General features: G+C 49.6%; 7 protein-coding genes across 7 annotated transcripts; 3 read left to right on the top strand and 4 right to left on the bottom strand.

The window, feature by feature from the left end:
• Positions 1–19: 19 nt before the first annotated feature.
• Positions 20–1822, bottom strand: capA (adenylate cyclase-binding protein; the record flags this gene model as incomplete). Its single annotated transcript, XM_032044980.1, has 4 exons — positions 20–1007; positions 1065–1366; positions 1430–1679; positions 1779–1822. The coding sequence occupies 4 exons, from the start codon at positions 1820–1822 to the stop codon at positions 20–22; spliced, it is 1584 nt and encodes a 527-aa protein (XP_031899482.1).
• Positions 1823–2271: 449 nt separating this feature from the next.
• On the top strand, positions 2272–3608 carry BDW43DRAFT_312027 (ribokinase family protein; the record flags this gene model as incomplete). The annotated part of the gene is made up of 3 exons (XM_032047284.1): positions 2272–2347; positions 2430–2690; positions 2746–3608. The coding sequence occupies 3 exons, from the start codon at positions 2272–2274 to the stop codon at positions 3606–3608; spliced, it is 1200 nt and encodes a 399-aa protein (XP_031899481.1).
• On the bottom strand, positions 3502–4366 carry BDW43DRAFT_279114 (uncharacterized protein). The gene is made up of 3 exons (XM_032042268.1): positions 4094–4366; positions 3849–4031; positions 3502–3779 (listed from the first exon to the last, which is right to left on the bottom strand). The coding sequence occupies exons 1-3, from the start codon at positions 4114–4116 to the stop codon at positions 3722–3724; spliced, it is 264 nt and encodes an 87-aa protein (XP_031899480.1). The 5' UTR covers positions 4117–4366; the 3' UTR covers positions 3502–3721.
• BDW43DRAFT_107646 (mitochondrial 54S ribosomal protein mL44) lies at positions 4340–5922 on the top strand. Its single transcript, XM_032037853.1, has one exon. The coding sequence runs from the start codon at positions 4469–4471 to the stop codon at positions 5684–5686; it is 1218 nt and encodes a 405-aa protein (XP_031899479.1). The 5' UTR covers positions 4340–4468; the 3' UTR covers positions 5687–5922.
• BDW43DRAFT_107639 (basic secretory family protein) lies at positions 5922–7223 on the bottom strand. Its single transcript, XM_032037852.1, has one exon. The coding sequence runs from the start codon at positions 7124–7126 to the stop codon at positions 6158–6160; it is 969 nt and encodes a 322-aa protein (XP_031899478.1). The 5' UTR covers positions 7127–7223; the 3' UTR covers positions 5922–6157.
• Positions 7224–8088: 865 nt separating this feature from the next.
• On the top strand, positions 8089–12954 carry BDW43DRAFT_107619 (uncharacterized protein). The gene is made up of 6 exons (XM_032037851.1): positions 8089–8414; positions 8519–9203; positions 9255–9373; positions 9441–9715; positions 9766–10576; positions 10628–12954. Exons 1-6 carry the CDS (start codon positions 8335–8337, stop codon positions 12786–12788), a joined length of 4131 nt encoding a protein of 1376 aa, XP_031899477.1. The 5' UTR covers positions 8089–8334; the 3' UTR covers positions 12789–12954.
• Positions 12955–14204: 1250 nt separating this feature from the next.
• BDW43DRAFT_279104 (uncharacterized protein) lies at positions 14205–15398 on the bottom strand. The gene has a single exon (XM_032042267.1). It carries the CDS (start codon positions 14752–14754, stop codon positions 14539–14541), a length of 216 nt encoding a protein of 71 aa, XP_031899476.1. The 5' UTR covers positions 14755–15398; the 3' UTR covers positions 14205–14538.
• Between the last annotated feature and the right edge of the window lie 18 nt (positions 15399–15416).

The following is a 15416-nucleotide window of genomic DNA, read 5'->3' as shown; positions in this document are numbered from 1 at the left end:
AGTCGCAAAATTATTACTTTTAACCCGCGTGCTCGACGATCTCGTTCACCAGGACGCCGTCCTTGACATAGGACTTGATCTGCTCGGGGACGGGGCACTCCTTGGTATCCTCGTCTGTTCCCTCCTTCGGGGGAAGCATGACGTTGAGCGCTGTGCATTTACTGGAGAACACCTCGGTGCTCAAGCTCTGCGATCCTAGGTAGATTACGGCGCCATCCACTTGGTCAAGCAAGAGCGTGGGGGCCACACCATCGATCTGGAGAGCGAATTTGGTGCATTTGATGACGTCAAGGCTGCTCACCAGGGAGTCAATGATAACCGAAAGTCCCTTGCAGTTATCGATCGCGATGGCATTTGCCTTGTTGGTCACCTTCACGATGGTATTATTGCAACGGGAGATAAGGATGGAATGGTTCTGCTGCGCAGAAATCTCAACTACCTCGCCTGGGCCTTCGAAGTTCTCGATGTACCACTTGTTGCTTTCGAGGTCCTTGCGGGGAGGTTTACGGACGCGCATGCTTTCCGGCTTAGGCTTCTTGCTCGGGGCTGGCGACTTGGAGCGAGAAATGCTGCCCGGTGAATCAGGGGTTTCTGGGACAGTCGAGCCCCCACGAAGGCTCGGGTTCTTGTGTGTCATCTCGGACTTGTCAACCTTACGGAGACCGGAAGTGATGGCCTCACCCTGGTTCAACTGAGCAAACACGGCCGACATATCTCCTGCCGGGGCCGCGCTTGGTGGAGGAGGAACACCAGGTGGTGGTGGCGGGGGTGGAGGAACTCCGCTGGGCACGTTCAGCGTCGGCACAGGGGGTGGCGGGGGAGGGGGAGGAGCAGAACCGCTGGCCCCAGCACTGGAGCCGCCTTTGACCTGTCTGAGAGCTTCCAGCGCGTCAATGCCGCTCTGCTCATTCCATGTCAGGCCCTTCGGGTAGTGCTTCTTAAGATAGGCGGCAAGTGACTTGAAGACCTGATAGTACGATTGAATGTACTGGACGTGGGTTTTATCTCTAATGGAAAGCGTTAATACTTAATCCAGCACATATGCAATATACGTAAAATCCTACTTCTCTTTGTACTCCTTCAGGACCTTGTTGCCATAATATTCAATACCACCGACGATCTCACTGACGAAATCGCCTGGCTTGGGCTCAAAGAACCATCCCAGAGCCACGATACCTTCGGCGACCGCGCTGAGGTGATTGAAAAGAGGTGATGCGCGATTGGACTCGCGGATCATATTAATACTATCAGAGGCAGTGTGAAGCTCCGTCATGAGCTCTGGGGGTTGGGGCTCGGGTTTCTTCGCCTTCGTTGACACATAGAGGTAGGTGCGCTCAGCTTCGAAAGCTTGCAACACAGCTTTTGACTACGGAATCAGTCAGTAACATGCCATGGCCCCAATATACGCGCTTCCGTTGGAAGGACTCGCCTGCTCAGCAACAAGATCTCCAATTCTATTTCCGAGATCTACGAAGTTCCGCACATCCTTATTGATTAATGTGTCGAAGTCTTCGATTTGAGGTGGGACGGCAGGGGCTGCAGGGGCTGCGGGGAAAGCTGGCTTGGGTGGCTCAGGAGCAGCGGTCTCAGGAGCAGCGGCAGCATTCAATGTCTTCGGTGAACTGGGATCATCCAGTCCCATAGCCATGTCCTCCAGGCGGGAGGTTGCGGCTTCCAGCCTGTTGGTAAGGATACATAAGTATAACAAAGCATGACAGAGAAGCGGAGCATCGCATGATAGTTCCTAGCGTTTAGAGCACGACAATCCGGAAGCTTACCGCTTAATAAGGGTGGTTAAATTATGCATATGGCTGGTCGCCATCTTGAAGGGCCCCTATATAAGCGAGGGTATGCCGATGACAACTTGGGAGAGACGATAAATATAGGGAAAGAGGGGAGAAATCGTCCCGAGGGGCTAGATGGAGGCTAGAGAATTGCAAGTAATAACACACTTGTCCGTGACAACCCAGTTAGTTAGCTGTGAGGAATAGTTCGCAAATTGCAACGGTGTCGGTTTCCAAAAGATGATGCTCCTTATCCCGTGCCTGAGGCCCGGAGCTCCACGAGTGGGCCTTACGGTACAATACGCCGAAGTAGGTGGTGCGGATGTCGTGTGCTATGACGTTGACTGTATCATCTGGTAATCCTACCACATGTAGTAACTTGTATTGGTATTCTCTCCATGCGATAAGAACTTCTACTACCTTACCTAAACTACTAAAGTACTGAACCCCACCAAGTTGGGCGATGGTAACAGATCACCTAGCAACAATGGCGGGGGGCCATGGCGGCTCTACCTCTTCTGACAATGATGTGGAATTTTGCACACTAGGCATGTTCATCCTTGGTATGCTATTACACGCCCGACTCGGATGGACGATCGAAAGCCTACGTACGCTATACTTACCAAGCTCCTTGATTTCATGCAGATGACATTGACTTCGGGGGCACTAGACCTGATGTCAAAAACATCATCGGGGGCGCTGCGTCTTTCGCGGTTATTGGTGCACGTCTAGTTGCTGGTAAGGACCATTCTCGCTCTGTCAGCTGGATTGTCGATGTTGGCTCCGACTTCCCCTCGCCCGTCCTAGATGTTATCAACACCTGGGATACAGGTTGTGTGATAAGAGAAGATAAAAGCCGACTTACTACAAGGGCTTGGAATGGTTACGGTCCAAATGAGAAGCGGGGTGAGTGACCTACCTCCGGCAATGAAGCCCCATGTCGGATAATAACTAGCTGCAGACTTCAAATATTTAACTCCCAAGTTACGATTGGAACCTTGCATGCTATCTGATTCGCAGGTATTCTCGAGGACCTTTCATATGGTCTGCTCTGCGGGACGTTGCGTGTCTATAGTGCAAAATATCCTACAGCGCCGAGAAGAACTGCAACGAGAAGGCAAAGCCCCTCCCAGTAGCCACGCGTCGGGGAGGCCTTTCTTTGTCTGGGAACCTGTACCCGATCTCTGTACCCCAGAAGAGCAAGAAAGATTTTTTGCTGCAAACCGGATAGTAGATGTGGTGAGCCCCAACGAGCTCGAATTGGGAATGATGTTTGGACAACCGGGCTGGGATGAGGAGAGCGATTTCGGGAAGGACATTGTAAGACGCATTCTTGATTCAGGTATTGGTCCAAATGGAACTGGGCATTTGGTTATCAGAGCAGGGAAAGATGGGAGCTATACATTCTCCAGGGGGCACAGGATCTGGCTGCCTGCCTATCATCAACCAGATTTCTCGGGGGCTACGGCAGTGGTTGATCCAACTGGCGCAGGTAATTCCTTTTTGGGGGCACTCGCCCAAGGAATGGTGACAGCTGATAGGTTCCCGGCCAAGATCGTAAGCTCAGAGCTTGCAGAGTCTGCCGTCTGGAAAAGATCTTTGGAAGTTTTGGGGGAACGAAGTTATATGCTGTCTTCCTTGATTTTCGCCACTGTTGCAGCGGGCTTCGTGGTGGAGCAAATTGGAGTGCCTCATCTGTCTACGACTAGGTATGAGAAGGAACTTTGGAACGGAACTGAATTCACGGAACGGGTCCGTCTGTACACGCAGCGATTGTATCGGACATTCGAAAAGACTCCCCAGAAGCACTTGCAGATCAATTGACCGATTGAAAAACGCCCTTCTTTTTGTCGTACAGCCCACAATAATATGAAATAAATACCTATCGTGCCATATAAATCTTCCAAAGGGTGTCATCTGTAGCCCGTGCTCCCCCTTTACGACTCGTGCTTCGCGGCCTGCTGTCTCTCATGCTCGATTATCTGTTTGCTCCAGCTAGATAGAACGGTTGAATGTCAGTATACACAAAACTTTGGCAGCGGACCTTCCTAGGAGTTGACTGACTAGCGACTGGGGAAGAATCTGCCAGGTTCTGGCATCCTGTCACGGCGTTCCCGGTCGGCACTGATGCTCCATGTCACGGCAGCAACACCGATGACGAAAGCTCCAATGATAGCAGTGTTGGCCCTCCAGTTCGCGGGCTGAGCGTACCAGCCTCCAGCGGGAGACCAGACTTCCTTGGGATACCTGCGTAAAACATCGGTCAGCCTCTCACAACATCGGTAATTCGGAGAAACTTGGTCGCATACGGGATCTTGCCACCTCCACCCATTTTGCGCGGGACAGAATTGAGCAATGGTAGAGAAAGAATGTGGGCAGTAGCTTGCTAGGAAGACGTTGTTCTGGCGGGTTGAAGCCGAAATGACCGTCGACGTCCCTCGTTCCCAGAACCCGTGACGCTAGCGCTAAATCCAGTTTAGCGTCACAATGAGACTTCTCACACGACTTGCAAGTCCCGTGACTTCCGTCGAAGCTCGACTTTTCTCCAGCGGTCAAAAGTTCATATAATATTGACGTGGAAACCCCTACACCGAATCTCCACGCAACGCTCTAGGCAGTCTTCTTTTTTCTTGCCCCTTCAATTGACCTTTCGTTTCAGGTTTCCAACTCCCACAGTTGCCCAGATGAAGAGGCTGCAGCTCCAACGATGGAGCAGTTCGGTCCTTTCGCCGCGGGCCCGAACTGGTGGCCGCCTGCAGCAGCATCTGTATTATAGTCTGCGGCGCCAATCGACTATTTCTCCTGCTCCTCAGGCCGAGAGTGGGCAATTTTTCAATGAGCAACCACTGAAATCGCCAACACACCTCACGCAATCCTCGCACTTCAAATACCTCCTCCCTTCTCCACCGGTTGAGGCCGCACGCGAGTCCGCAAAACTTGCCGCCCTTCATGCACGCCTCTATCTCCCCTCACGACTACCCCTCGAGACATTAGCACGCTCTCTGGTCGATGCCTCGGCAGACTCAAATCCTGATTTCAACAATGGGTCGTTGGCTACCCTCGGCCATGACCTCCTGACCTACTATACCTCCGAACACCTTCTTTGTACATATCCTCGACTTCCCCTAACCGTCATCTTCGCGGCCATGTATGCGTATGTCGGTCCTAAAACCTTGGCAGCAATGGCAAAGGAATGGGGTGTTGAGATGGCGGCGGTTCCTGGTGGAGAGGTCGACCCCGGCCTCCTGCAGTTCAAAAGAGTACTCCCTGGCACCAAGTTGGAGGAGGAGCCAGTTAAGCCAGTTACTGGCACAGAGAGACCTAATGAACATCGGACGACGTGGAGAAGATCAATGACTTCCAGGATCGTCTACGACAACGAGTTTGGGGATCCCGTCAAAACGGCCGATTGGACTGTCCCGGGATCGGAGCACACTAAGGGCGTTACTGCTGAACAGGCTAACGCGACATTTGTGCGTGCAGTTATGGGCGCCATCTACCTTCATGCTGGGAGACCAGCCGCTAAGCGCTTCTTCGAGCAACATTTCCTCTCCCGCCACCTCAACATCTCGGACCTGTTCAACTTCTCCCAGCCGGCTCGTGACCTTTCCCGTCTTTGTGCTCGGGAGAACTTTGAGCCGCCGGTCGCGAAGATCATCAGTGAAACTGGCCGCAAGAGCAGGCACCCTGTCTTTGTGGTTGGTATTTTCTCTGGTCAGGATAAATTGGGTGAGGGCGCTGGCGCCAGTCTGCTTGAAGCTCGATCCAGGGCTGCCGTGGCTGCGCTCAAGGGCTGGTATCTGTACAGCCCATTGAATGTGCGTGTTCCCAGCTCCATGGAAGAGGAGGGGGCTACACCTTGGAAGCCAGTCCACGTGGACTTGGGCGAGGTGATCGTGTAAGATGGGATCGGTGACAAAAAAGAAACATGCGTCAATGTGGAAAAGGTGTTATATTATATGATATGACCGTCATCGATGGGACAGGAGCAAGGGCACATTACATATTATCTATTCGAATTTGCAAGATCAGGTTTTGTACAGTATGGGAAATTTATTATTCGTCTGATGTCTTCTTCGTTGAACCCTTATTTTTTTTCATTTTCTATCTTGGTTTCTTGTTGTATTTTGGTCAACGTTCCGCATTTTCACCTCAATCTGCTTTAGACCGGAAATGGTCCTTAGAACAGCGTCGTTGTGAGGTCTAGTTCTTAGACAAAAGTACATAGATGTATGTACCGAATCAATGCATATTACATGATCTCGGCTTGCAGGATAAGATCAGTACGAGACCCCTCGTATCAGTGTTCACTATACTCTACACTTACACGTACAGCCTGAATGGAATATGTTATTTATGCGTTCTTCCGGCAGTCACTCGGAGGGGTTGACGATTTCATCCTCCCAATTCCCACTGCTTCTCTCTGTGTTCAGCTTACCGTGTTTATCAATGAACTCGCCATATTCGTCCCAAAGTTCCTTGACCCCCGATCCAAACAGACCTTTCCAGAAGCTCGTGTGTCCAAGTTCAAGCGTCTCGTCTTCCAATTTCACGTCTTCACCTACATATCCGACACGCAACAACTGGTCGTTCAGTTTTCCGACTGCACCTCTCCCAATCCGCAGATCTTCCAACCACTCCAGAAAGAACGCCGTATGCTGATAGCCCTGATCCCATTTTTCGGCTCTCTCCTTTGCGGATGACGGCCGTTTCCAGTGCGACGGAACGAAGCCAGCCTTGAGACGCACGAAATCCGCAATACCCTCAATCAGACCTGCAGGTGGACGTAGTACCGCGTCACCACCCTGCATAGGTGTCGTATGTTGGTAACAGTGGACCAACTCGTGGGTAAGAACACCGAGAATTTCGGCTCTTGGGTCTTGCAGCTTCGTGGCCGTAAGAATATACTGGAGAGAAACATGAATCTCTTTGTGGTCATCGTCCAGCTCCGTACCGGTCGTGTACGCTACGCCGCCAATGTCACGGAGGAACACGGTAATGGAACGGGTTGGTGGTACAGAGGGTGTGAAGGTTGGGATTGGTGCTTTAGATATAGTGGCGGTGCATGTTTCATCATGTTTCGGCGGGCCGGGAGGATTGTAGAGGTGCTTGATAATAGCTGCGAGGGCGCTGTCGACGGTGGAAGCGAGATCGGGGACGAGGGAGGTGAAAACATTGGAGCCGGAGTGACGTAGGTCATGGATCTGGAGACGAAGCTTGGGTTTTGGCAGCTCTGTGGGCGCTTCGTTCGAGTCATTGGAGCTGGGGTTGTCGTCCGGTGTGGTGGCCAGAGAGTTGGCGGTGGGGAGAGAATAAGTAGTAGAAGTATCAGAAGGTGACATGTCGATTTACAGAACAAGGTAGGAAGCGGACTGTAACAGGAAGGTGACGCAAGGAGTGTACAAAGATACTTCAATGAGAATATATTTACTGAGGTACTAATCATCTACAACTACTTTCAGCCTTGTCCCTCGGGTTCACGTAGTAGTATGTGCCTGCCGAACTATGGGCAGATCCGGGCGCATGCACATCCATGTATGTATACTGTACATACCTATCTACTACTAGCCGTACTTCTGCAACCAAATCAACCAATCATATTGTCATTGAGCCATTCTGATTACCCACTACATGATGCGAGTCCCATGCCACCTCCGTCGTGGCTCTTTCTTGACATGACGCATATTTAGTCCAAGTGTCCACGCCAGGCGGCGATCGTGTGGAGTAATGAGACTAGCCTTCGGTGGGCCAATGATGATTGGATCATATGTAATGTAGATTGATTGATATCTGTTGTGTACTTGCAAAAGAGAAAGTGTGTACTTGGATTACTTTGTAATCTATAGTCAAATGCATATCCTCTATCAGGTGGTCGTCACAGGATTTAACAATCGACTATATCGCGGGTTGAGATATAAATATACATATAATATATGTATGTATACGCCGTATACATAAATGGGGATAAAACTCCCAGAGGGGTAAAAGGAAAACAAAACAGAAAGCGACAGAAATATATTGCACAATTACTGATGTGCAAATTCTATCCCGGCAATCAAACAACCTGAAAGCATTGTCTAGGAACACGAGACCTGCTTTACTTTATTTTTAGATTCATTTTATACCTCCCATATATACATATATAGTCTTCATTCGGTCGCTGGGCTGCAGAAGCGTCAGGCGCGAACCCCCACCTAACGGACTCGCGGTTTCCGTGGTTAATGTTGCCGGTAAACAAAGCGGGAAAAAAAGATCTAAAGGAACTGACGACCCTGACTCAGCCCCTTCAACTACTATCCCCTGTCGCATATCAACACCTGATTTTCTTTTGAAGAATTTTGTATTTTGAAATTCGTATTGACTTAATGCTCATACAATTAATCTGGTGGTCTTAAGTGTGTGGAGTTCGAAGCGCTTATCGGCGCGTCTATTCGCTTATCGCTCCTCCTGTTGCTTGCCCCCCGTTGCTGCAGACTATCTCGGAAGCGTTGCTTCCTCTCCGCCATCATCCTCAACTCGCACTATCACCACCGCTGCGTTCTAGGTATGTATGCGCTCCTTCCTCATCGCAGTTTTGTTGATCGTTTGTCTTCATATCCCTCGTCTTCCTCCTCCCTGGTTCTCATCTCTGTAACCATTTCCCTTCCTCACTCCCACTCCCGTTCCCCGTTTTTTACATTGCTTTTGGCATAACTGCTTTAGAACCAAGTCTTGCTAACCATGGATTTTATTAGTCTCTTTGCCCTTGCGACCGAGCTCGCATCCTGCATTTGGCTCCAAGCCGTCTACTTCGTTTCGCCATTCTACCTCTCCGTACAGATTGTATGCAAAACTCTCTCGACACTCGAATTCCTCTTGATCCTCTCCGTGAAGACCATCAGGTGTCTCCTTATAAAGACATCCTCCTTAATCCTCTATGTCACCAGCATCGTGACTCGTATTGAGCACTTCCTCGAATCGAAGATGGAGCCAAAAGCTGCCGAGCTGCTAGCAGTCCTTAAAAACAACAACCTTGCGATTGACGTCAAGGTCAGCCACCTTCTCGGCATCAAATCTGATATCAAGCAGAAAAACGTACCCGATGCTGCAATAAGCCTTATCTTCGAGTGCCTACGTTTAGCAATCGGGTCGCATCATTCCGGCCTCTATGCAGCCGGTTTCTCTACGCTTGGCCACTTCCTGAAGCGGCTGTTCATACAAGACCAGCCCAATCTTATCTCGGCGCATGCCCGCCATTTCTATCCCATACTTCTTGAGCGCCTAGGCGATCACAAGGAGCGTGTCCGCTCACAAGCTGCTCAAATATTTACCGACTTATGGCCAGCTGCAGGCCCCGAAGTAGAGCATTATGTGCTCGAGGTAGCCTTGACGGGAAAGAATCCTAAGGCGAAAGAGATGAGCTTACTCTGGCTATCTAATGTGAGTTAATCTGTCTGATGTCTGCATCATCTGCCTAACTAGCGTTCGCAGATGTCGAAGAACCACGGACTGCTGTTCCGCTCGTATGTTCCGAGCCTAGTTTCGTGCCTTGAAGACGCCGACAGTGTCGTTAGAGACACAGCAAAGTCAACGACGGTGGAGCTCTTCCGGTATGACCCCACACAGGGTGCATTTTATGCTGTTTTTGTATCGGTGGTGTGACTAACAAAGCGTTAGGAGCGCGCCTGCGCGAGCTAAATCAGACTTAACCAAGGAAATGTCCACTCAAAACGTTCGTAAATCGATCGTGAATGCCATCATCGCGAATATCGGACTCGAGGATGATGCTTCAGTTGCAATTGCTCGCCCACTCTCACGAACGGAACCACGGCCTACCTCCCGGGTAGAAACCCAGCCCCCACGTCCGGTCTCTCGGGTAGAGGTCGTGCGCCAGCGACCTCCAGCCGTGTCTCACTCGCATCCCCCCTCCCCCCCTGAATTACCTGTAGAGCGTATGTTTCCTTGACCTTCTCATAAGCATGTTGTGCTAAACGTTCTCTAGCTATACCTATCTTGATAGAATCGGAGCCCATTAAACGCCGCCCTGGCTCATCGAAGAGCGAACAGGAACAGAGCAACATGACTGAACTCGATGGGAACGAAGTGCTGCCTTTCCTGGCGCGGTATGAAGAGGGTGACTCTATCAAGCCACTTAAGACTGGCTCAGGCAAGCACATCGATAGCCTTTTCCGTGCCATGGCCCCCGCTTTCGAGGGTCGCGAGACTGAACAGAATTGGATACTCCGAGAGAAATACATGACCGCCTTACGCCAACTTACCTACGGCAACAGTCCCCGGGACTTTCCCCAGCATTTCTATGCTGGGATCAAGTCCCTTCTCGATGGCATTTTCAAGACTGTCACCTCCCTTCGCACCACTACATCTGCCAATGGCTGTCTTTTAATCCAGGATCTTGCTAAAGTTTGTGGGCCAAAGTTGGATCCAATGGTCGAGATTATGATGCAAAATTTGATTAAACTCTGTAGCGGCATGAAGAAAATCAGCACCCAGAATGGTAACCTCTGCGTCGATGCACTTCTGGCTAATGTGTCCTACACTCCACGCCTTTTGCATCACGTCACGCGCGCATGCGAGGATAAAAATCTCCAGTTACGTCTCTATGCTGCAGGGTGGTTGAAAACCTTGATCAACAAGCAGGCTCGTCACAAGAGCTCCATTGAGCATGGCGGTGGCTTGAATACGATTGAGAAGACCATGAAGAATGGGTTCTCCGATGCTAATCCTGGTGTCAGGGAAGCGATGCGGGGCGTCTTCTGGACATTTTACCGGGTGTGGCCTACTAAAGGCGATGGGTAAGTGATATATCTTGTTTCTGGGACGAATAGCCTTCTAACACCTCCCAGTATGCTATCTGATCTCGACCACAAAACCCGCTCCCTCCTAGAGAAGGATCCGGCGAATCCCATTCCCGGACAGACAGGATCACAGAGCTCACCTGGAAAGGGCACGCCATCTAGTCGGTCAACTCTAAAAGAAGCCATAGCGGCACACAAGAAAGCTTATGTTGCGGCGGCTAAGGGGTTACCTCCCCGACCAGAATCTGCTCAGTCGTCGTTCTCTGCAACAAAACCGACTGATTTACCGGCAAAAGCAACTAATGCACGCACTGTTCCTACAGCCGCACCAGTTTCATCACTATCATCAGCCCCTATGCGACCTGGCGCGAAGGCTCGCCGACCCGAATTGGCGCGCCCCGCAACCGCCGACCCGTATGCTTCGCGCAGATCGGCTGCGACTGATACGCGCCCCAAGACACCCGCACCCGCACCCGCACCCGCTGAGGGCTCTCCAAGGTTGAGACACAAGAAGAGTACACCCCTGAAGCCGCTGAGCGTCGTCCGCACCCGGCCTAAAGCAGACCTCGCGCAGCCAGCTAGCGCTAAGATTAAGACCGCTGAAGATGAAGCTCGCAAAGCACGCCAATTTCAAAGATTGGCTAAATTGGACAACTTCACCATCCAGAAGATCCCTGACAGTCGCGATGCCGGCTTCCATGTTACAGCCGCGGTTCCACAACCACATCTGGACCACTGGCCCGAAGACCTGGATGAGAGTCCGTTTCCATCGGATGTTCTTCAGACTACGCCGGACCATCAGCTGCACCCGTCTAATGCGAATAACGAAAGCAAAGTTCCTGACTCTTACCCCCCCAAGGAGTATAGGTTTGTGCCTATCTTTGATGATCGATCCTCGACTACGGATAATGCTTTACACTCGTCTAATGTGATTAATAACGAAAACAAAGTTTCTGAGTCTCCCCCCACTAAGGAGCATGCCCATGTGCCTATCTTTGATGATCAATTCTCGCCTAAGGACAACGCTTTGGGTGAATTACCAACCAATGAACCGGATCTTCAGTCTACACCGGACCACCTGCTGCACTCGTCTAGTGCGATTAATAACGAAAACAAAGTTCCCGAATCTCCCCCCACAAAGGAGCATGCCCATATGCCTATCTTTGATGATCAATCGTCGTCTAAGGATAACGCTTTACACTCGTCTAATGCAATGAAGAACAAAAACACAGTTTCGGAGTCTACCCCCCCTAAGCAGAATGCTTCTATGCCTATACTTGATGATCGATCATTGTCTAGGGACAACGCTTTAGGTGAATTGCCATCTAATGAATCGGATCATCGCGATAACAAAGCAATTGATCCTTTTACTACGCCTCGACAAGATCGGCAGCCCAACACGCCGATCATGATCAAACGGAGTCTTAGCCTACGCTCACAGCAACTCCCTAATGCGCAAGAGATAGTCCGGGTTGCGGGCCAACGAATTCGATCGAAAGCATTGGATCTTTTCGCATACCGAAAGCTCCAAAATATCATTGTCTTTCACGGTGAGAGCCTTTTCGATCAATCGGTGTTTGATGACTTATGTCAGGCTCTCTTGGAGGAGCTGCGGAGTGAGTCTGACTCTAGGTCAAAAAGTCATGGGGATTATACGGACCTGAAAAACCAGGTTCTTCTTACAGTCCGACGGTTGCATATTAAATGCCCCAATTTCTTCGGGCCTTACTGCCCTCAGGCATTAACCGCCGTTCTTGATGCGATCAGATATTTCGAATCGTACTGTTGGATTGTCACGGATCTCCAGTACTTTGCGGGCGAATTAGTCCGCCTATGCGAGAAACGAGCGTTTACAGTCATGCTAGACACGCTCGTGGATTATGCACATAAGGGGACGCGGGACGACCGAGGTTATCGGGCGATCCTCACGGCCCTCACTTTACTTACTGAACTTATGGATGAGGCAATTCAAGATACGAGATGTTTCCCCAGCGAGATCTTGGAAAAAATTGGCTCCTTTGTCATCACAGACCTTCTTCAGGGACCCACCCCGGCCAGGCGGCAGGCAATACAGCTGTGCGTTAAATTGCACAGAATGGCTTTTGATAAGCATGGATTTGACGATGGCAGTTTTTGGGGATATATCGGTAACCCCAACCCGGTCACGCGCAACTTAGTGGCGTATTATGTTGTGCGAGGAAATGAGTAGATTATCGAGGGTGGATATCCAATTTTTTTATTTTTTATTTTTTATTTTTTTCGCTGTTGGTTGTTCTAGTTTTGTTTTGGTTTTGTTTTGGGATTCGAAAACGGCCGTGGGCTAGGCTATATACCATTACGTCTGTATTTTTTAAACCAATAGTTTAAAATGGAAGCATTGTTACTATAAATATCAACATTGCGTTACTGTCTGTCGTCAATGAATGAACTGAAGAAGCTCGCATGGTTTAACCTAGCTTTATAGCATATACTTGGCAGGGTTACGTAGCCCGTTTATGGAGAAACAACCGACGCCGGTGCAATCATCTAGGCGTAACCGAAGCTTTCCAGGTTAGCAGTCATGATGAAAGAGGGATATTGTGTAGCAACAGGTGACGCCGGAAGAGTCGGACAGGGCGGTATCCAATGGGGTAAACCCGGCGAATCTGATTAGATGTCGATCTGATTAGATTCAGCTGTTGGAATGCTTGCCCCTTCCTCCCCTTTTTATTATTAACTTCTTTCTTCATTTCTGAGGATGTGTGGTTAAAGTAAGCCAGTGTGATGGGAAAGCCACAGTCCATTAAGGATAGCGTCTCTTTGCTTTATTTTGTTCCCCTCCCACATCTTGTTTGCCTTGCGTGGTAGCAATCAATTGCCACCACGTTGTTGATAATTGGGCATGTTGGGCAGTGACTTGTAGATCTTCCTTAGCTTCATTGGCCCCCTTTCACTGTCGCTCTCTTCGAATGAGTGAGGGGCTCCCACGTTAACAGCGAAGGGGGGTGGGTTTTCATCTCAAACGGCTCAGGGGCTGACGGGGGTGAATTATTATCAATCGATCAGATTAGATAAAGATTATACATAGCAGTCAAAATATAAATTTTGCTAGGAAGAAATTTATTACCCGGAGTATAACAGTCTTACGACACAGGAGAACTGGGCGCAAAGAGCCTAGAATCGGGTCTTCCAGTGGGTTAGCCGATTAAATAATGACGCTATCGTTTGGCTTGTTGGGACTAGAACATCAAGTCCCGTGAGGCTGTGAAGGCAAATCCACTTGGATAGTTCATTAAGGAGATAGGGAAATAACTTGGGGGGGAAAAGGGAGAAGATGGTGGAAGAAGCAAAGAATGTTGTACCATAGTACACCGGATCCTCTTTTCCCGAGGATGATTGGAGGAGCGGCTGCGGGTGATTTTGAGTTATCAGATTTTATTGTGCAAATCCAATAAAATTAAATCAGAAACCCTTCCACGCACTGAATAAAGGTGAACCCCATTTTGTGGCTGTTTCTTGGCAGATTAGTATTAGTATTAATATCAGTATTATTATTATTATTATCATCATCGATATTATGGTTTTATTCTTATTCTTATTTTTTTTTTTTTGCGTTCTTTTTCTTTCTTTTGTAGTTCCTGATCGATTCCATTGCATAATGAATATTCTGGTGAATACTCATGGATCGCCACGGATACTAAGATGATGATGCGCATCGCATCCCTGGACCCTCGGACCCCGAGGGTAACTTTGCAACCCGATTCTTTTTCTTTTTCTTTTCTTTCTCTTTCCCAGCCCTCCTGGTGCTTTGTACTCCGTCCCGCTTCTCACCTTCCCTGAAGCAGAAGAATACCACAACAATGGGAATGCCCTCGGCAAGAGATTATGGTCTCTGCCCCACTGGTCTAGAGAAGAGACGGCCAATAATCGGTTCGTGCCGTGCTTCTGCAACAGAAAATTCCCACTGGATGAAAACCCCACTAGTCGATCTTTTGCCCGTTCAAAAGAATAAAAAATTTTATCAATCTAGTATCAGATATCCACCGTGAGAGGCCCCTCTTGGGAACCCCCCCCTGCCAAGTGGAGAGATTATGTCTTTCGTCAACCTCTGGCTCTGGCATTCGTTTCGCTCTTTGGCTACTCCGCTTTTTGCAGACCATGACCCTCTTTCTTCTCGCTCGCCCACTGGTGTCCATGGCGTCAATCAATTGCTGGTTCCAGTCTCCAACCTGGGCGCCGCAACCGGAGCCGTCGTACTGCTAAAGTCCCCTCGTCTTTAGCGTGTTCATTGTGGGCATGGGTATGTGTCATGGTATCCCAGATAAATTCTTTTGCCTTTTTTTCTTTGCTCCTTCCTATCCTTCCCCTTTCCTTCGTTTGACTGTTGCTGTGCTTTGCCTGGTGTCAATTTCAGACTGTGTCTGCCTCTCTCTCGTTCCTCGGGGGCGATGCTTATTAGGGATGTTTGCTTGAATGAATTACTTCTCCCTTCCACCGTTGCTGGTTGATAAATTTTGGTGAGCTTGAGCTACTGTAGCCCGAGAGATTAGGCGAGCATACTTGAGCGTCAATTCTTTCTTCGGCTGATACCTCGCCTTCTTGAGAGCTCGTGCACCCGAAATCTAATTACACTACCCACGACATCTCTCAGAGAAAACATTAGACGGCCTGGTGCCCGTCTCTTGGTCTTGCGCCGCGTACGGATATTGTATACTTAATACCCCACAATAAGACCGCGGTCGTTCGGCTTCTCCAAATCCTACTTGCGGGGTTTCTATAGACATATACCGTCATAATGTCACAAGCGGAATGGGCCGAGAATGGACAGAAGGATCCCAATGGCACCGACCATGGCTTT

Source organism: Aspergillus alliaceus (genome assembly GCF_009176365.1).
Source record: "Aspergillus alliaceus strain CBS 536.65 unplaced genomic scaffold BDW43scaffold_27, whole genome shotgun sequence".
Taxonomy (NCBI): domain Eukaryota; kingdom Fungi; phylum Ascomycota; class Eurotiomycetes; order Eurotiales; family Aspergillaceae; genus Aspergillus; species Aspergillus alliaceus.
This window is presented reverse-complemented; position numbering and strand designations above follow the sequence as displayed.